This window comes from Leptodactylus fuscus, chromosome 5, assembly GCF_031893055.1.
Source record: "Leptodactylus fuscus isolate aLepFus1 chromosome 5, aLepFus1.hap2, whole genome shotgun sequence".
Lineage (NCBI taxonomy): Eukaryota > Metazoa > Chordata > Amphibia > Anura > Leptodactylidae > Leptodactylus > Leptodactylus fuscus.
This window is the reverse complement of record NC_134269.1, coordinates 133,825,765-133,847,550: the sequence shown is the minus strand read 5'-3', so window position 1 is coordinate 133,847,550 and position 21,786 is coordinate 133,825,765. Positions and strand designations below refer to the sequence as shown.

Below are 21,786 nucleotides of genomic sequence, written 5' to 3'. Positions count from 1 at the left end.
AGGGGATAAAAGAGAAAATGCACCCCACAAATTGTTACGCATTTTGTCCCAACTACAGAAATGCCCCATATGTGGATGTAAAGTGATGTATGGGCACGCTGTGAGGTCCAGAGCGGAAGGATCGCTATTGGGATTTTGGAGGGAAAATTTAGCTAAAATCTGTTTCAGGCACCATGTTGCATTTGGAGAGCCCCTGAAGTGCTAGAACAGTGGAACCCCCCCCCCCAAATGACCCAATTTTGAAAACTAGACCCCCCAAAGGAATTTATCAAGGGGTTTAGTGAGCACTTGGACCCTACAGGTGTTTCACAGATTTTTTTACCATTGAGATGTGAAAATGAAGAATTACTTTATTTCCAATAAATTGTCCATTTAGCGCCATATTTTTAATTTTTGCAAGTAGTTAGAGAATTAAAAGCCCCCCAGAGTTTGTTACACAATTTCTCCTGAACATGGCAATACCCCATATGTGGCCATAATCTGCTGTATGGGTACATGGCGGGGCTCAGAATGGAAAGAGGGCTATTTGGCTTTTGAAGGCAGTTTTCTGGTGCCATGTCGCATTTGCACAGCCCCTAAAGTACCAATACAATGGAAACCCCTCAAAAGTGACCCCATTTTAGAAACTACACCCGTCAAGGAATGAATCAAGGGGTATTATCATTTTGAGCCTAAAAATGCTTCCCAAAAATTAATGTACAAAATGAAAATTTTAATTTTTCAAGAAATATGCCATTTTGGTGTCCACTACATTGCACCCACTTTGTGTTGTCAGAGACCTGCACTCCTAAAACTATTAAGTGGGCAATCCCGAGGGTCTAAAAATTATATATGTGGGTGTAAACTGCTGCTTGGGCACACAGCAGGGCGCAGAAGGGAAGGAGTGCGATGCGGCTTTTGGAGCACAGATTCTGATGTTTGGTATCCGGACGCCATGTCATGTTTGTAGAGCCTGTAGGGTACCGGAAAAGTGGATTCCCCAAAGGAGTGACCCCAGTTTGAAAACTGCACCCCTCAAAAAATTTATCAGGGGGTGTAGTGAGTATTAGTATCCCGGACGTGACTGCACTGTGGATGGCGAAGAGGGAATATATAAGCCGTGCAGAGGACATTGGGAACACCACATTCCCTACTATGTCCCAGTAGCTCCTATGATTGGGGGAGTCACTCTGGGGGTCACTTCTGGTGTCTTTTCACTCATAAGCTGTAAACATGGGGTGTCCCCTGATATCCGCTCGCACCGCTTATATATTCCCTTCCTGACGCAGCCAGTTGAGTTCTAATAATTTGGCGATATTTGCGGGCTTTTGTTCTTGCATTACTAGATGCTATATTTTCTTTATTTTTCTGGTGACGTGGCCATTTAAGGGCTTGTTGTTTGCGGGATGCGATGTATTTTGTAATGACACCATTTTTGGGTGCCTACAACTTACTGAATACATTTCATTAACTCTTTTTTTTGCTGGATTAAAAAAAAAAAAAGAAAAATCAATTCCGGTATTGCGTTTTACCTTTTAAATTTTTCGCCATGCAGCATACAGTATAAGTAACATATTATCTTTATTCTGCAGGTCGGTACGGTTACGGCGATACCTCATTTATATTATTTTTTTTTATGCAATACTAATTCTGCAGAATAAAAACACATTTGGAGACATAAATCAATGTTTTTTGCATCGCCATTTTTGCAGAGGCGTAACATTTTTATTTTCTGGTTGACAGTGTTGGTTGGGGGCTTATTTTTTGCGGGACAATGTGTGCTTTTTATTGGTACTGTTGTGAGGTGCATTTGACTTTTTGATCACTTTTTATAGCACATTCTGTAAGGTGAGATAGCAAAAAATCACTACTTCCAGCGGGTTTTTTCCGGTTTTTTTTCCCGTCATTTACCGTGTACATTAAATATTGTTTCAGTTTTATTGTACAGATTGTTACGGACGTGGCAATACCAAATATGTATTGTTTTTATTAATTTTTAGGTGTTTTTTTTAAATATAATTCATTTTCTATAGAAAAAAAGGGTTTTGGGGGCTTTATAACTTTATTAATTGTTTGCAAACACTATTTTTTTTCCACTTTTTTTTTTTTTTTTTTTAACTTTTTCATGTGTCCCTATGGGACACTTAGATCAGTGATGATTGCATCACTGATCCTCTAGTATAGAGTGAGACACAGGCTGCAGTAAGAGCCTGCACGTCTCACTCTAGAAACAGGAAGTGAGTCGTACGGACGGGACAGCTCAGATGCAGGAGATCCCGGCCAGGATACAAGAGGTAAGTGGGGCTCAGGGCTGCCAGGGGTCACTAAACAGACCCCTGGCTACATAGTAGGGCTACCAGCACCCCCCGATCTCGCAGCGGGGGGTGCCGGGGACCCCCACAAGATCGGGCAACCCGTTGTTTGCCGTGATCATGTTTGATCACGGCAATCAACAGGTTAAAACCCAAAATCGGCACTCATGTCCGATGGAGGGGGGATGGAGCAGGGTGTTTGGTGTCAGATACAACTAACACCCGCTCCAAGAACGCCCGCACTGCGCTGTGGGGATTGTTTACATCCATGAGGTACTATTACCTCATTGGTCCTTAAGCACCAGACATCCATGAGGTAATAGTACCTCAAAGTGTTTTCCCATCTCACCCATTTATTAATCATCCACAAGACAACCCAACTGTTGGAACCCCCACAAAACACAAGAGAAAAATGCTGCTTGCATGATTTGTGCGCACACCACACAGAAAACACACGGACCCCATTATAGTCTATGGGGTCCATGTGCTATCATTGCTCACTGCTTTTTAATGCATTCGATATTCCATTTGGGGGGTTCCCATACAGACTCCCTGAACGGAATACTGAACGCAGATGAGAACCGGGCCTTAGAGGCCATTAGTGGACATCACTTATATAAAGGGGTCATTAGGGGTGCAGTATTTATGTCAGGGTGGATCAGGGGCATAATATAAGGGGGCAATTCATTTAATTAAGGTGGCACTTGGGCTTTATTAAGGCCAAGACCCCACGTAGCACGCTTCAGGAAAAACGTGTCAGTACCACATCACGGTTTTACATGCAGCACTTTTCACAGGAGGTCTGCAGACTTTCTGCTTCCATTATACCTATAGGGAAACCACCAGCATTTTTGTAGGTACAACTGACATGCTATGATTTCCAAAACCACAACAGTTTTCTAAAGCGCAGCATGTCCACTGCGCATATTTTTCTGCACTATGTGGATGGAATTCACTAGAATACTTTGCAGGAACTGCGGCGTTTACAGCGTGGTCACACCACGACACCTACGCCAGGTGCAGCCCGGCCTTAAGGAATTTTCCACCTCGTGTTTATTGATGATCTATTCTCAGAGTAAATCAATAAGATATCAGTGACTCCCCACTGATCAGCTGTATGATGGGGCTATGGTGCCTGTGTATAACTCATGCTGTCTGTTTATAGTGACTGTGAGATATAATTCCAGCCTTGTCACATAGATGTGTATAGGACGAGGCTGTAGTTACATTACATGGCCGCTATGAAATGTATGATACTATATAAACAGAGAAGAGGTCATGGTGCTTACACAGGTACCATGATCCATTCAAACAGCTGATCCTGGGGGTTCCGGGTAAGGAACCCCACTAATATTTTTTTTTACCTTTTAATTAGGAATTACCAGGGGCAATATTAATAAGGGGCATTTTTTAAAGGGGGTGCACAGGGAAGTTATTAATTTAAAGATGCACTTGTGGGCATTATTCATTATGGGGGGTTATATTACATATTTTATAATTGGAGTAGCAGCAGGATGGGTGTGCAGGTAAGCACAATGTAGGCAGGTGCCAGGAAAAGTGAGGAACCAACGATGTCTGTGCTGTAAATTTTACAGCAACTGAAAGAAGTTGCCATGGCGGTCCAGACGAAAGAGAAATGGAATTGAAATGTGAACGATTACTCAGAGACGTCACTGGAAAGTCACAAAATGATTTTTTTTTTTTTAATCCTCTGGCTACTTAGTCCCTCCTGGTGTCCACTTACCTCCAGAGATGGCTGCTCCGCTGTTCTTCGCCTCGCTGCCGCTCCAGCTGCAGTCTTCTTCTCCCTTCGCTGCCCCCTCCCTGCCAGGTTAGGAGAGTGTGGGCGGGTTAGGAGAGTGTGGGCGGGTACTGGGAGGGGAGACGTCACATCTCCCCGCCCTGTACCCGCCCACACTCTCCTAACCCACACACACTCTCCTAACCTGGCAGGGAGGGGGCAGTGAGGCGAAGAAGACTGCAGCTGTAGCGGCAGCGAGGCGAACAGCAGCGGAGCAGCCATCTCTGGAGGTAAGTAGCTACTAGAGATGCTACTTTAGTCTCCCATTAGAATGAATGGAGACAGCCGGCGCGCAGGGGGTTAAGGCTGTGTGCCGGCTGCTTCCATTCATTCCTATGGAACTGCAGCGGAGCCTTCACACTGAGTATACCCTATATACTCAGTGTGAAGGCATTGTGGGAAATACTACCGATCTCGATCCCACCTAAAAAGATTGTGTTCGGAATTCCGATCGCGATCGTGAAATTTTCTCGATCGCCGATCGGAATCCAATTTTTTCCGAACACGATCGCTCAACCCTAGTTTTAATACAAGAATTCTAAATTTTGAAGAAAAAAAAATTCTTTGAATCATCATACTCTGACACTTGTAACTTTTATTTTTTTATATTTCAGTTGATGGAGCTTTGTAAATTGTCTTTTTTTTTTTCTTTTTGCGGGTTAATATGCAGTTCTTATTGATCCCATGTGGGGGAATGTATGATGTATTTACTACTTTTTATTCAGTTTTTTTTGTGAAGTAAATTGTCAAAAATGCGCCGTGATCACACCACGGTCACAGTGGTGGGTCATCCAGTTACTGATTCTAATAGGGAAAGTGAAAGTAACCACTCAGGTGCCATGGTCTCATTTGACCACGACATCTGAGTGGTTAAATGCCCGTGATCATAGTCATTTCTGATCGCAGGCAATGCTGCCAGGTTCTTGCAGCTAGTAGAGCCTTTCTGCTTCAGGGTGGCCGCCATACTTAGTCAAGTGCACCAGTACGAACATGTTCGTCCTGGTGCGGGTAGGGGTTAATATGTTTATAAATGACCCGGTAGAGTGTATACAGAGCAGGATTTACATATTTAAAGTTAATACTAAACTCCGTAAAATAATTAACACTGAGGAGGATAGTAGAATATTACAGGGGATCTAAGGAAGCTGGAAACATGGGTGGAGACTCGGCAAATGAAGTTTAATATAGACAAATGTAAGGTTATGCATTATTGTCAAAAAACTAAAATGTATGATTATGTACTTAATAGTAAAATTATTGGGTATGACTATCACTGAAAAAAAAACTGGACATTATTGTTGCCAAATGGAAATCACTGACCTACAATTTATGACAATTATTGCACATATCAAGTCCTGGCAAGGAAGCCTTGACCTACTTTGTAACCACTTGATCACCTATCCCCATGCATGACTTTTGTGCTATCATCCCATTGTATTGCACTTTCTATATGAAGCTTTGATAAAGTTTATATACTTGATACTTAAAAACGTGGGTATTATGGTGAGCAGCTTTCCTTCAGCAACCAGTACCAGGCAGCTATGTGAAGGCAAAGAAAATTATGGATTGCTAAAAAAGAAACATACATGCTCATGACAAGAACATAGTTCTGTCTCTACACAAATCATTAGTACAGCCACACAGACTATTGTGTGCAATTTTGGGTCCCAGTAGACAAGAACATAATTGAACTAGACAGAGTCCAGAGAAGGGTAACCAAGAGTGAGTGGATAGGAGTACAGAGACAAATTAAAAGACTTGAGGCTATTCAATTTAGAAAAAGATAGCTATGAGTAAATCTTATCACAATGTATAGATATATGAAGGGACAGTATAAAGACCTTTCTAATAGTCTTTTTACACCTAGGCCTGTGATAGTGAGAAGGGGACATCATCTATGCCTATAGGAAAGAAAATTACACCAGAATGGAGATTCTTTACTGTAAGAGTAGTGAAACTATAGAACGCGTTGCTGCAGGGTGTTGTGATGGTGAACTTATTGCACAAGCTTAAAAAGAGCCTAGCTGCATTTCTTGAATGGAAAAATATTACAGGTTATGGGTTTTAATACCAATGGCTGGTTTCGGAGACAGATAGGATTTTTTTTCCCCTTTGACATGGGTTATTTGGCATGGGACTAATGGATTTTTTTTTTTTTTTTTTGGCTTTTTCTGGATCAACACTTTAAGGTTATATGTTGGATTTGATGGACTTGTGTATTCATTCAACCTCATCTACTAATTTACTGTGTAACTGTGTATTTTGCTATGTTTACAAAGGACAGTATATTAATCTAACAGATCAGCTTTACCATTTCTATTCTACAAATTGTACAGTGCTGCGGAATATGTTGGCGCTATATAAATAAAATTTATTATTATTATTATTATTATTATTATTATTATTATTATGAGGAGAAATTGTGAATGGGGATGGAGGTGTTGGTGGTTCCACAATAATCTCTAGAACAGTGTGCTCCTTTGGATTCAGTTTGCATTGGCTGCCTATCATCAGAGCTATAAATGTGCCCTACATTAATGGCTATGCCCTTTCCACAATTCACACAAACTACTGCCTTGCTAAAAAGAAAAACAAATTTAAGGCAGATTTTGTGCATTTCATAGCACCAGGGGTCAAAACACGCTTTTCAGGTGAGCAATTTCAGATAGTTTATTCTTAGAAAACTAGAAAAGCTCTAAAATTGATATGTAATCTGTCACAATATTTTAACAGTAAAATAGAAGCCTTAGCAGCAAAGTGCGGAAAGACTGAAATTTCTTACCAATTCTGATTATGTGTACAGTGATGAAAATATCTTTCCGAAGGTCACTTGAGCTCAAATCCTAGAATTAAAGGCATATTGTAAACTGAAACAACAGTAACACATTGGGCTTGGACATTTTATTCTACAAATAATTCCACAACCTCAAAAGATGACTTCTGCAATGCATTTATTAATACAGCAAATAAAATAATAACAGCAACTAAACCAGGTCAAATGATTTCTCTCAAGATATATATTATCCCTTTACAAAAGCAATGGTATTTTTTTTTTTACGATTTAGGATAGGTTACAAACTTAAAAAAAGAAAAAATACAAAAGCTAAAAAGTTGAAAATAAAAAAAGTTGGACCCCAATTCATCATGAATTGAAGGCAAATCCTAGTAATATGCCATTGTTGTCCTATTATTGTGGTCCGCTAAGTATAATCATATAACAAAAGGGATATTTAAAGGGATTGCCCATGAGCATAATCATATATTCTATCCAATAACGGAATATATGGATTCTAGCACAAAGTTCCAATAGATATTTTGATAAACCATAATATATGTGAAGTTATGGCTTCAGTACCATTCCAAAACAGAGAACAAATAATATCACAGATTTCGAATACTTACAACAAAAACAGAACTATATCTTTCGGTCTTCTCCGGAGATTTTGGCAGTCCATTTCTATTTAACCTTACGAAGAACCGCTCACTGAAATGTGGAGGAAAAAAAAAAAACAGAAAAAAAAAGCAAGTGAGCAATTCATATTCTGAGCTCTCATTTTTAAACACACATTTAAACCTCCATCCCATCCAAACACAGAAAGAAAAAAAGTAGTCTGTCAGGACTTAACAATTATTAAATATTCAATGTGTGTTACAAACCTGACAAAACGTCAGCTTTGCAATGGTAATTGCTGAAACTGTCAGTGTGGATCTTTCCTACAGCTTGAAAGATTATCTGAGGTAAATAGACCAAAAGAAAGTAACTGAATAAGATGCAGTAACTTCATTTTTCCTTCAGGTATCCAGAATTTCAGGAAATTAACTGATCCAGTTTCCTTTAGGGCTTTGGCAAGTAGGTGCCACAAAATATAGATACAGCGAACCCTCTGCAAAAAAACACCTTATTGGGAAGACTACCTCCTTACTTACACTACATTTCCTGTGTAGGGAAAACATATATATTTGTACCGTGTTAGCCAGTGGGTATTATATTTGTATATAACAAAAAACTTGAGAGTCTTGAGTAGTTGATACCTTTTTTAATGGCTACCTAATAATCATGACAGATTACAAGCTTTTGCGGCTCTCGGAGTCTTCCACAGGTATATTTAAAAACAATTTCTGAAGGATGCATATTTATGTAAGTGTCTCTTTTTACATAAACATGCATCCTTCAGAAATTCTTTTTAAATATACCTGAGGAAGAGGCCGAGAGCCTCAAAAACTTGTAATCTGTCATCATTATTAGTTAGTAGAGATGAGCGATCAGTGAAATGTTCGAAGTTCGAAATTCGATTCGAGTAGCCGCTCAATACTCGACTGTTCGATCGAATATCGAAAACCATTATAGTCTATGGGGAAAAAATACTCATTAAGGGGGAAATCACTATTCGACTCAGGAGGGACACCAAGTCCACTATGACACCCCAGGAAATGATGCCAACACCCTGGTATGCAACTGGGACAGCAGGGGAAGCATGCCAGGGGGCATCTAACAAGCCCAATTCACTGTATTACGTCGGGATCCCTGTCAGCTTGTGATATGCATGAGCTGACTTTTTCCATAGGAATGCATTGACCAGCGTTGATTGGCCGAATGCCATACAGAGTACAGCATTCGGCCAATCAACGCTGGTTCTGCCGGAGGAGGCAGAGTCTAAGATCGGTCCACAGCAGTCTCCATTCTGGTCCGATCTTAGACTCCGCCTCCTCACAGATGAGCCTCCAGCAGAACCAGCGTTGATTGGCCGAATGCTGTACTCTTTACGGCATTTGGCCAATCAATGCTGGTCAATGCATTCCTATGCCGAGATGTAGCAGTGCTGGCCGTGCGCCCAGCTTGGCTACACCGGAGATGCAGCCGAGCTGAGCGCACGGCCAGCACTGCTACACCGGAGATGTGAACCCTGCTGCACACTCAGCTCTGCTGCATCAGAGATGTGCTGAACCCTACCGCACACTAAGTCTGCTGCATCAGAGATGTAGCAGAGCTGAGTGTGTGCTGAACCCTGCTGCACACTCAGCTCTGCTGCATCAGAGATGCGCTGAACCCTGCTGCACACTCATCTCTGCTGCATCAAAGATGTAGCAGAGCTGAGTGTGCGCTGAACACTGCTGTACACTCAGCTCTGCTGCATCAGAGATGTGCTGAACCCTGCTGCACACTCATCTCTGCTGCATCTCAGCAGAGCTGAGTGTGCAACAGGGTTCAGCACACACTCAGCTCTGCTACATCTCCGGAGTAGCCGAACGGAGCGCACAGCCAGCACTGCTTCATCTCCGTTGTAGCAGAACTGGCCGTGAGCTCAGCTCGGCTGCATCTCTGGTGTATCTGAGCTGAGCACACGGCCAGCATTGCTACATCTCGGCATAGGAATGCATTGACCAGCATTGATTGGCCAAATGCCATACAGAGTACAGCATTCGGCCAATCAACGCTGGTTCTGCCGGAGGAGGCGGAGTCTAAGATCGGTCCACAGCAGTCTCCATTCTAGTCCAGTCTTAGACTCTGCCTCCTCACAGACGAGCCTCCGGCAGAACCAGCGTTGATTGGCCGAATGCTGTACTCTGTATGGCATTCGGCCAATTAACGCTGGTCAATGCATTTCTAAAGGGAAAAAGTCAGCTCACACATATCGCAAACTGACAGGGATCCCGACCAGATAGAGCCCCAAAGAGCTGGGTGAGTGACATTTTCACCTAAATAAAGGTAATCCCTAGCTAACCCCACCTGTACATCTATCCCTGTCTCACAGTCACCTAGTTCACAGTCTCATATGAACCGGATATTAAATCCACTGTTCGTATAAATTAGAGGTCACCTGAATTAGCCAGACAATTACTTTTTCCGATTTTTTTTTTCCGATGCTTCTGTTGTGGTAGTTCCTGTCCTACTTCCCCTGCGCAGTTATTGGTGCAAAAAAAAGTGCCAGGGAAGGTGGGAGGGGAATTGAATTTTTAGTGAGTTTGCCACCTGGTGTTCGACTGGAATCGAACATCTCGAACAGCCTGATATCCGATCGAACGCTGTTCACTCATCTCTACTAGTTACCCATTAAAAAAGGTATCAACTACTGAAGACTATCAAGTTTTTTGTTTTTTTATATTACATTTTCTGTGATGATTTTTCATTTTCCATACTACACATCTTTTTGGAGCAGACCACTCCCTTGCAGATGTGTAGAACAATAACTCTTTTTTTATCCTTCCTCCTCTGTTCCTCAGATCCTGTCCATCTAGAAGTTACACTGCACTCCATGCACTTAGAAATCTGTTTATTCAGATAGTGGCTGGTGGCGGGTTCATACAGCTTCAGTTACACAGCCTTTTCTGTTAAAATATGGATGGACCATTGTAGCATACAAGCCCTCTGTCCCCTTGTATCCCCCTATCTCCTCATAGAATGTAAGCTCTTATGAGCAGGGCCCCCACTCCTAATGTTTGATATGTTCATCTCTTTGTCACATTGTAACTTCTCATATTGTCTGTTCATGTGTCCTCTGATTTGTAAAGTGCTACGCAATATGTTGGCACTATATAAATAAAGTTATTATTATTGTAAAACAACTTTTTAAAGCAATTGATCATCATCTCAAAGAAGTTCCAATGTACTTTTTTTCTTTTTTTTCAAATCCTTATTTAACGTATAAGTGGCAGGTACATTATGAAAGGGATCCTATCACTCAGACATGATTTTTTCTAAGTACAACGTTGGAATAGCCTTAAGAAAGGCTATTCCTCTCCTACCTTTCGGCGGTTTCTCCGCACCGCCGTTCACCTACAATCCCGTTTTTTCTCGGTATGCAAATTAGCTGTCTCGCAGCACTGGGGGCAGGCCCCAGCGCTCAGACAGCACTGGGGCCATCCCCAATGCTGTGAGAGAACTCACTCCAGCGCCGCCTCCATCTAGTCAGCAGCGTCCTCTTCAGCGTCTTCTTCCAGCGGTGGCTTGTAACTTCTAAGCCTTGGGCCTTAGGCAGAGCAGACTGCGTATGCCCACAGACCACGGGAAAATGGCCGCTTGCACAGTATTCAGCGGCGCAGAGAAGCCGACGAAAGGTAGGAGAAGAATAGCCTTTCTTAAGGCTATTCCGACGTCGTACTTAGAAAAAATCATGTCTGAGTGATAGGATCCCTTTAAAAACAGCTAGAGGTCAAAAGCCTAAGGCTGCATTCACACGGAGTAAACGCTGGCGTTTTTTGTGTGTTTTTTGCACATAGCGCCGCGTTTACGCCGCGTAGCGTCGCGTTAACGCCGCGTATACGCCGCGTTAACGCCGGGCAACGCCACCGTTAAATAGCGCGGCGTTAACGCGGCGTATACGCGGCGTTAACGCGACGCTACGCGGCGTAAACGCGGCGCTATGTGCAAAAAACACACAAAAAACGCCAGCGTTTACTCCGTGTGAATGCAGCCTAAGAATGTCACAATTCGAACTGAATGAGGAGTCTACATATATGTAATTTTTTGGTTTAAGAAAAGAAGGAGGAATACACTTTTTATGTAGCAGTAGTATACTGTTGGAAAAATATAATTGACATATTAATATTGATGGCATATTAATATTTATGCTTTGACCTATATCAGAAAACTGTAAAGATTTTTACTGGTGCTATCATTTAGAAGTACCAGATTCAACAGATTCTACAGTATCATACAGACCCTTTGGTACGGTAATCTTATCAATGTCCAGATAAGCCAAAGAGCAAACAACCAATTACCAAAAAATACATTTTACAAAATTATGTTAAAATTAAAAACACTAAGCAATGCTTTATCATGAGGAACGAATTGTTTACTAATAAGACACACATCCAACATAGGACACACTACGATTCCATGTTATAAGCTCTTTTTGGAGCACCACATTGCTTTTGCAACTGGAGGCAGCACATGTCTCCATAAAATGCTTCAGAATTTTAGCTATCTTAAGAAAAGGGATTGAAAAATAACTAACATTGGAGAGATTAATCTAAGCAGGTCAACAGGGGATTTTAGCACTAAAGATTCTCCTATAGTAACAAATCGAGCCTTTGCTCTGAATTGCAGTTAACCCATTTGCTTCCTTATAAAAGACATTTCTTGGTTTCACAAAGCAACTTTTGACATTATATTATTAGCATATTAGCCAGCAATGAGCACCGGAAGTCTCAGCGAGCACTCTCGCGCTATATGTACAGCACAGCCTGTTGCTGCTGATGATAACTCATCTCCCTGCTTTCAGCAGATTGTTCTCGCTGACACTTCCGATGATCACTAATTAGCATTTGAATAAAAAAGGGCTCATTCAAAGACTGAGGGAATTAACATACAAAAGGTAGGTGTGAAATAGCCTGTTTAAAGGCTATGCAAGGATGTGATTAGTTAAAAATGACTTTTCCCAATGATAGAGCCCCTTTAAGTTTTCAATAATTTTTCCGACTAGCAGCAAAAGGGGTTTGGCTTAGCTGGAAAAACCAACTAATAGGTGGAATAAACTTTAACTAGACAGTCTAAAGTTGTGACAGTTTTATTATTCAGCCTCAGACACTGTGAGAAATCTGGCAGAGTTTCAGACTACGTTTCTAACTTTACGCTGTCTACTTATTAATAACTATGCATCCCTTAGGGAGCCATTACTTGACACTCCTTTTATCACTGTTATTTACATGCAGTGAATCTGTGGACAAACTACATTCCCTATGATTCATCTGCCTGCACTCACTCTCTTTGTACCCCTCCGTTATCCACTCTCCCCTTATATCCCCTTGGCCTCATATTAGAAGGCATAGTCGAGAGATGAAAATTCATCTGCCTGCTCGACTGTCTTCTTTTCCTGGAAGTCTGTGCCAGCTGTGTGTCCCGCATCCCTTCCACTGATTAGCATAAGCATTCACATTGCCGCCTAAGCCAATCAGTGACCTAAGGAAGGGGACCCAGGAAAGTCGAGCAGCACTTTTCTCTCCGCATGATTCGTACGGACACCACGTGGAAAACCCACGGACCAGTGTCTTTGCTAACCATTTTTTAATGCGTTCGGTATTCTGTTCAAGCCATTCAAGTCCAAGCCTATTGGAATCTTCAAATAACTATTACAGCTTGTGACGCCACTTGATAAATCCCATCAGTGGACTGTTGTCCAAAATGGTGTTACATGTCTTTGCAAAAGTGACGTCCAAAAACCAAACTGTGTTCCAAAAACCAAAATAGTGCTCCTTCCCGTCTGTGCCCGACTATGCCCAAACAGCCGATTCTACCCACATATGGCATTAAAGGGGTTGTCCCGTCACAAGGATCCTATCTATACTGCTTGTTAATGTGAATGTAAGACTTTTCCTAAATACACTGCTTCAGAAAAACTGCTTTGTTTGTCCACTATCTTACTTTATTCATTTTTTTTTTTTTGACACATCCCTTGACTTGGCTACTCTGAGGGGGGAGAGAGGAGGGGCTAAGTGCATGGGAGCGAGCCTGGAGGGGGGGTAGTTTACCCTTTGGGGGGAAGGGGCCGCCAATACAGACCCGGCATCCGCTGTAATAGAGAGGCGGATGTTGGGGAGTGTAGATGCCAGCACAGATGCCTGCAACATCGCTATGCTCCTGCCCTGCATGAAGCCAGCAGCTGCAGGAGCGATGCTGCCATTCCGGGGGTGGGGCGGAGGAGCGGAATAACAGCATCGCTCCTGCCGCTGCTGGCTTCATGCAGGGCAGGAGCATAGCGATGTTGCAGACATCTGTGCTGGCGTCTACACTCCCCGGCATCTGCCTCTCTATTACAGCGGATGCCGGGTCTGTATTCACATATGCAAAGCCAGCGGCGAGATGCCGCTGGCCCTGCGTGCTCGCTCATAGATGGCGAGACCAGTCTAGCCTTCACAATGCAAATACAGACCCGGCATCCGCTGTAATAGAGAGAGGCGGATGCCGGGTCTGTATTCGCATTGTGAAGGCTAGACTGGTCTATGAGCATGCACACAGGGCCAGCGGCATAGAAGCGACGACTTCTAGCCGCTGGCTTTGCATATGTAACCCCGCCCACCAATGACGCAACAAAGCCGGAAGAAAGAAGTATTTACAGCAACGAAGACTGGTGAGTATGTGACGTGGGAATACCCCTTTAAGTCCGTTATCCGGGGTACACCAGTGTCATACATGTGGGCATACACCCCCATTTGCGTACACAGCAGATGTGAAGGAGTGATATGTGCTTTTGGAGTGCAAATTTGGATTATCGATGTTTGGACACCATGTCACATTTGCAGAGACCCTAAAATTGCCCTTACAAAATGGGGTCACTTCTCGGGGAATTCCAGTTTTCTGTCACCTCCAGGGCTCTGCCAAAACATCATGGCACCCAGAAAGTCCCTCTAACTCTGTACCCAAAAAGCTAAAAAGCGCAGTGCTCCTTCCCTTCTGAGCCCTGCTGTGTGCCCAAGCAGCAGTTTACACCCACATATATAATTTTTTTACCCCTCAGGATGGCCCCTTAATAATTTTAGGAGTGCAGGTCTCTGACAACACAAAGTGGGTGCAACATATTGGGCACTGAAATGGCATTAAAAATTAAAATTTTCATTTTGTACATTAATTTTTGGGAAGCATTTTTAGGCTCAAAATGATAATACGCCTTGATACATTCTTTAATGGGTGTAGTTTTTAAAATGGGGTCACATTTGAGGGATTTCAATTGTATTGATACTTTAGGGGCTCAGCAAATGCGACATGGCACCTGAAAACTATTCCAGCAAAATCCACCCTCCAAAACCCAAATAGCGCTCTTTCCATTCTGAGCCCCACCATGTATCCATACAGCAGATTTTGACCACATATGGGGTATTGCTGTGTTCAGGAGAAATTGTGTAACAAACTGTGGGGGGCTTTTTCTCTTTTGACCCATTGTAAAAATGAAACTTTGGGGATAAAGGGACATTTTAGTAATTTTTAACCTACACATTCCAAGGTTAGTAAAATCTGTGAAACGGCTACAGGGTCAAAATACTCACTATACCCCTCAATGAATATCTTAAGGGGTCTAGTTTATAAAATGGGGTCATTTATAGGGGTTTTCAATTGTTTTGGTAACTCAAATCTTGTTTGAATGTGCAATGGGCCTAAAATATCTGCAAGCAAAATTTGTGTCTTGAAATCCAGTTGGTGCTCCCATCTTTTTGGGCCCTACCGTGCGTCCGTACATAGGATTAAGGCCACAAAGTGTACATTTTTGAACACTGGAGATATGGGGTCATCTATTTTGAGGTGTTTTTCTTCATTTTCTTGCCCTGTGTGCAAAAAAACTGCCTTTAAAATGACTCTTCAGTAAAAAAAAAAATAATAATAATAATATGTGAATTTTTTGTTTGACACAAATTCTTTTAAAACCTATGGGGTCAAAATGCTCACTATACCCCTCAATGAATACCTCAAGGGGTCTAGTTTATAAAATGGTGTCATTTATTGGGGTTTTCAAATGTTTTGGTAACTCAAACATTGTTTGAATGCGCAATGGGCCTGAAACATTTAGAAGAAAAAATTGTGTCTTGATATACAGTTGGTGCTCCCTTCTTTTTGGGCCCTACTGTGTGTCCGTACATAGGATTAATTACATTTCTTGTTTGATGCAAATTTTCTCAAAACTTATGGGGTCAAAGTACTCACTATACCCCTCAATGAATACCTTAAGGGGTGTAGTTTATAAAATGGTGTCATTTATGGGGGGTTTCAATTGCTTTGGTAACTCAAATCTTGTTCAAATGTGCAAAGGGCCTAAAATATCTGCAAGCAAAATTTGTGTTTTGAAATCCAATTGGCCCTCCCTACCTCTTGGGCCCTACCGTATATGCGTACATAGGACTAAGGCCACAAAGTGTACATTTTTTAACACAGGAGAAGTGGGGTGATATATTTTGGGGTGTGTTTCTTCTTTTTGATGTGTTGTGTGCAAAAAAAACTAGCTTTAAAATGACACATATTTGAAGAAAATGAAAATGTATCTTTTTTCATCATTTGTAATAATTCTTGCAAAACAATATTTGTTTGATCAAAATGCTCACTGTTCCCCTCAAAGAATACCTGAAGGGGTCTAGTTTTCCAAATTGGGTCATTTAATGGGAGGGTCTGTCATTATGCCACCTATTCCTTTCTTTGGTACAGGAAAAAAAAAATCACATACTCAAAATTTCCTTATAAACTTGATAAACTTGTAAATTGTCTAAGTTACTCATATATGCTAAACTTATTTCAAATATGCTTGAAACACAAAAGGAACATTTAGAAGTATATAACTACTAACTTTATTGCCCTGTATTATTGTGCATATGTGAGATATCGCAGCTGAAAATGGAAAACATTTAAAAAATTTTTACATTTTCAGCATTTGCGAGTTTTTTAAATAAATTTACACAAGCTATATCAGTCTAATTTTACCTTCTCAGTAAAGTACAACATGTCACAAAAAAACAATATCGGAATCGCTTGGATGCAATATACTGTTACAGAATTATTCACTGATAAAGTCATACAGGGCAAATTTCCAAAATTTGGCTTGGTCATTAGGGTCCAAAACAGGCTGGTCACTAAGGGGTTAATCATTGTTTATTAAGTTTTTGTATTAAAGTAAAACAAATATGAATGTAACAAAGCCAACATACAATTAAAGGCAGACTTATACCTACACAATAAGGCATAAACAAAAAGAACAAAATGCTAGCAAAGTAATACCTTACATCATGTCTCAGGTGACAAGATCAGTAGGGCAGAAGGACCAAAAGCAAACAACGAATGTGACACTTGATGGGATTGTGCTATACCACACCCCCATCTCAAGTAAGAGACTTGTGTCGAGGTCATCCCGTACGTATTATGAGAGAAGGCAAAAATGGACAAGGAAAGGCAGGAGAAGACAAACAAATATATCAAACAAGAAGGGGGGAGACAAGAATCGAGTTGAAAGAGGGAGAGGGAGAAGGCAAAACGGTACCTTTGCAAAACAATATGGATACATGGGGGAGAATAACCACTTTAAACCATATAGAGACACTGCATATATGAAAATCCATTACTTAGTCACACAAGCGTTCCATTCATTCCATATTCATAGCCTATTAATATCATTGTCAACTTTATTTTAGTTTTGAAAAGGACTAAGCTGCAGTACCCCGCACAGACACACCTCTGTGCTTGACACTGTGTCTGGATAAACAATAATGGAATGTGTTTTTCCAGCAGTGCAATGGCACCTTTGTTCTTTTGACTGTTTGGAGTCTTTGGTTAAACCTCAATGATCGTATATAAATGACAGGTATTAAAAATACGTCATTGATTAAAACTCCCAGACAACTTCTTAACGGAGCTGAAAAAGATTCAGTTGTAGTTTGTATATTGGAAAGTTTTACAACAATAAAGATATTATGTATGTTTCTAAACAGCACTGGCATTACTCTCTTTCCATGCTAGTGAACCTAGCCTATATTGGGCACTTATTGGCAATCATTACCAATATTACAATTAATACTGTATTAAACTGAAAATGCATTTCTTCAAATGTAATGATAGCAAAGTTAAAACTCCCTAGTTATTTTAGGAGCTCCAATCTCCAATCTAATCCTCCAATAGCATTAGTAGTATTGTTATGTGAGAATTTGGGAATTGATGACCTTCTAAGCCTAAAGTGGATTTCTACAAGTTATCTATTACTATTTTATTTGATGTTGGGGCTCTTTGTGAGTGAATAATGTCTCTGCATACTCGCCCTTGTCCCTGAACAACTACATTCCAAATTAAGAATTGTTACTTAGAGATGAGCGAACACTGTTCGGATCAGCCGATCCGAACAGCATGCTCCCATAGAAATGGATGGAAGCACCTGGCACGTACGCTTTGCCGGCGGCCGGTCGCTTAATCCCCCGCTTCCATTCATTTGTATGGGTGCGTGCTGTGAGCGAACTTACTATGCTTCAGACTTAATATGTTTCTGAAACTAGAGTACCCACAAGAAATATTTGCAAGCAAAGGATGAAGATACCACCTTGAAACCAGAACCCCAGGGTTTCAAGGCAGCAGCGCTAACCACCGAGCCATCACGTTGCCTAAAAGAAGATTTTTTTATTGAAAACATGGTTTACTAAATTAGTGGAAAACATAAAAGCTCACCAAAAAAGGAAAATTTCATTTAGTGTAGAGTATTGAATAAAAGGAAAACTTCTGCTGCTTCCAAAGAGTGTTCTCTGATAACTTTAATACAAACAATAGAAATGTCAACATGGTCTTGACTTTGTGACTTGACTGCTACTGGAATGAAGTTAATTATTTCCATAAACTTTGTCTACAACGTTAAGTGCTGATTGAAGCAGCAGAGAATCATTCCAAGAATACTTCCAATGACATGTAGTCAGGGCATACTGGGGCGCAGTCCAGATGAGCAGTCCCTACAAGTTTGTTTATCTGGTAAAGTAGGAATTCTACTGAACGGCAATTAAAAAAAATAAATGAATAAAAAAAAAGAAAGTACAACTTGTGTAGATATTTCTCCCAACAAGCACAGAACATGTTGATAAGTCTATACACAATGAGCTACATTCGCCTAGGCCTTTTAATTGGGAGTTTGTGATTAAATTCAAGGAAACCTCTCAATCTGAGGAGGCAGCTGATCACAAGCAATGATTAAACCTTCACAGTGGAGCGCCTTTTTTCTCCTAAGAAGCCATTTTAAGCTACAAAGCTTCCTCCACACGCACTGACAGCATCAATAAACAAGTGAAAATAGGATAAAGATGCCAATTAAAACAGCAGTCATCCCAAACGTTGATATTTTTTTGTTTCTTTACATCAGTGGGCCGCATGCAGTTGACTTTTAATATTTATAATCTTCAATTTAAAGTTGCTTGGGTTTCAGGGCATCCAGAAAGCCTAACCTTCAACATGTAACACTTGCACAATATATAATTATGGAGTATGCCGCAAAGCAATTAAATATTATCACATAAAAGAATTAAAATGGAATTAAGAAACAATCAGTATTTAGAAATACAAAGCTCTAGAAAAAGTTGCTGATCTGCAAGAACCATTTTGTCCTTGGAAGCTAAAAGCCTAATGTGAGGCTAAAAGACTCAATAATGAAATATTTTAGGCTCTGTTCATATCTACAGAGTGGCTTCAGTTTATAACGGGAGTTATATTGCCATGCTGAACAATCATATGACAAATTCCAATGGTATAGGACAGATCCCTATCACAATGAGGTCCTACTGGGTTACAGTCTCATTCAAATAATTCACAACTATAATAGCCTACATGACCTTACTTAAACGGATCCTATTATACAAACACATTTTTTTCTTAGTAACACATCAGAATAGCCTTAAGAAAGGCTATTCGTCTCCTACCTTTCATTGTCTTCTCCGTGCCACCGTTCCATAGGAATCCCGGTTGTTGTCGGTATGCAAATTAGTTTTCTCGCAGCACTGGGGGTGTCCCCAACGCTGCGAGAGAACTCTCTCCAGCACTGCCTCCCTCTTCATCCTCTTCTTCTGGCGCAGGTCTCAGACTTCTAGGCCTCAGGCAGAGCAGACTGCGCATGCCCACAGGCCACGAGAAAATGGCTGCTTACAATACTGTGTTCTCTGGCAGCATTGGGGACGCCCCCAGTGCTGTTTGAGTCCTGGGGCCCTCCCCCAGTGCTGTGAGAGAACTCATTTGCATACCGACAAGAACGGGGATTCCTACGGAATGGCGGCACAGAGAAGACAACAAAAGGTAGGAGACGAATAGCCTTTCTTAAGGCTATTCTGACGTGTTGCTAAGAAAAAAATGTGTTTGTATGATAGGATCCCTTTAAACAGCCGTATATACTGTGTACACATACAATGAGTCGATGCGCTGAATAGACAGCATACAAGTATATCATAAGTTTGTTTCCCTTCCTACTAGACAAAAATAAAACAGAAAAGTACTGTATATAAAATAAGATATCCAAACCTACTGAACATGATCACCTTGTCAAAAATTAATAACTGGGAATTATCAAGAGAAAAGAAATGAAAATACAGAGAGGCATTTTGGCTTGCAGAATCTGGGCAACTTTTCCCTTTCATGTGTAGAATATTCAAAGCTTTGATATTTTACATTTTCAATGTATTATGCAAGAAACTTTGTGTTTGCAAAGTCCTGGCCTAAAACCAATTAAAAAGTTCCATATTTAGAGATGTTTAGAAATGTTAACCATTTTGGATACACTTATTTCAAGCAAGTGACTGACATGTTAGGAAACCTCCTCTAACGTATATATTTTTGGGTGGGTTGTTTATTTTTATTAGAGAACATCTTCTTATGTATTTTTATGTATTTTCTTTAAACTTTTTTTATTTTTATTTAATTTTTAACTGGATTTCTTAAAGTTTATAACAAACATAACAGACAACATGCAATATAGTATGTGCGAGAAGCAAGGTAATCTGTACATCATGATACATCGCTAGATGAAAAATACACAGTATTACATCATCCGGAACATCAATATAGCAAAAAGAGAGAGTGCCAAGGAGAATCTGCATCAACCCTATGTAAGGGTTGAACTAACACACAGCACAATCCTAGTGGAAGAGTCAACAAATGAAGACAACAAACACAGCCACAAAACTAATAATCTTCATCAATCAGACCATGACATAATAAGATGTTAGGAAAAGGATCTGAAAGCAGTGTAGCGCTCCCCAGTGCTTCGTGGCAGCGGTGGCGCATCACACCACCAATGGGGTGTCACTAGCTAATAGTGGTTCTTGGTACTAGGTAGTACAAAGCATTGTCTAGTCCATAATGAATGATGAATACAGACTGGTAATATTTCTATGAAACAATCCCACATGTGAAAGAAAACCTCTACTACAGTCTTTCTGCAGAGAGGCTTCAACCTAGTCTTTTCTCAAAACATAAAACAGAGTCACTAAGAAAAGCTTAAAAGATGGTGGCTCAGGGTTCAATTACTGCTGGAAAATCATTTCATAGCCTGCAGCTGTGACCACTGTAAGCAGTTTCCCACCCCCTTTGAAGCATCTCTGCATATCTGGATCAACATATCCAAATATCACCCATCATGGAATCCTCAGGGTATAGGTGATCAAGGGGGCAGCTGAGAAAGAGATCACCCTATTCCAAAACCACTGTACCAAGGACCAATTCCACAGACAGAGGAAAATTCCAGCGCTAGGGGCCTGATAGCTCAAGCAGTGGGCTGAGCCACCTTATGGCCTCTTAGTGAATATATCTTTATTCTTACCCCAAATGGCCTATAAGATAGTTTTCTTCTTATTGACACAGAGAGAATTTAAAGAGGTTTGTCGAGGATATACAATATTCAACAAGGTGGAAGGTGAAAAACAACAACAACAACAACAAAAAAAAAAAAACAACAGTCAGCGGTCCTCGGTGCCTCTGTCCGGTCCAGCAGCATCGGACACTTAGGCGGCCTCAGGAAAGGAAACGGGACATCACTCAAATCATCACCTGTGACTAGAGATGAGCGAACACTAAAATGTTCGAGGTTCGAAATTCGATTCGAACAGCCGCTCAATGTTCGTGTGTTCGAACGGGTTTCGAACCCCATTATAGTCTATGGGGAACAGATACTCGTTAAGGGGGAAACCCAAATCCGTGTCTGGAGGGTCACCAAGTCCACTATGACACCCCAGGAAATGATGCCAACACCTCTGGAATGACACTGGGAC

At 41.1% G+C, this 21,786-nt stretch overlaps 1 protein-coding gene across 2 annotated transcripts in view; it reads right to left on the bottom strand.

Annotated features, from left to right (window-relative positions):
* Positions 1 to 21,786, bottom strand: part of DOCK4 (dedicator of cytokinesis 4) — a 259,057-nt gene that overhangs the window by 123,062 nt on the left and 114,209 nt on the right. For both annotated transcript variants that reach the window (XM_075274203.1, XM_075274204.1), the window contains exons 9-10: positions 7,495 to 7,576; positions 6,875 to 6,935 (exon numbers count right to left, since the gene is read on the bottom strand). In XM_075274203.1, coding sequence (XP_075130304.1) covers positions 6,875 to 6,935; positions 7,495 to 7,576 — 143 coding nt within the window. The remainder of the gene's footprint in view (positions 1 to 6,874; positions 6,936 to 7,494; positions 7,577 to 21,786) is intronic.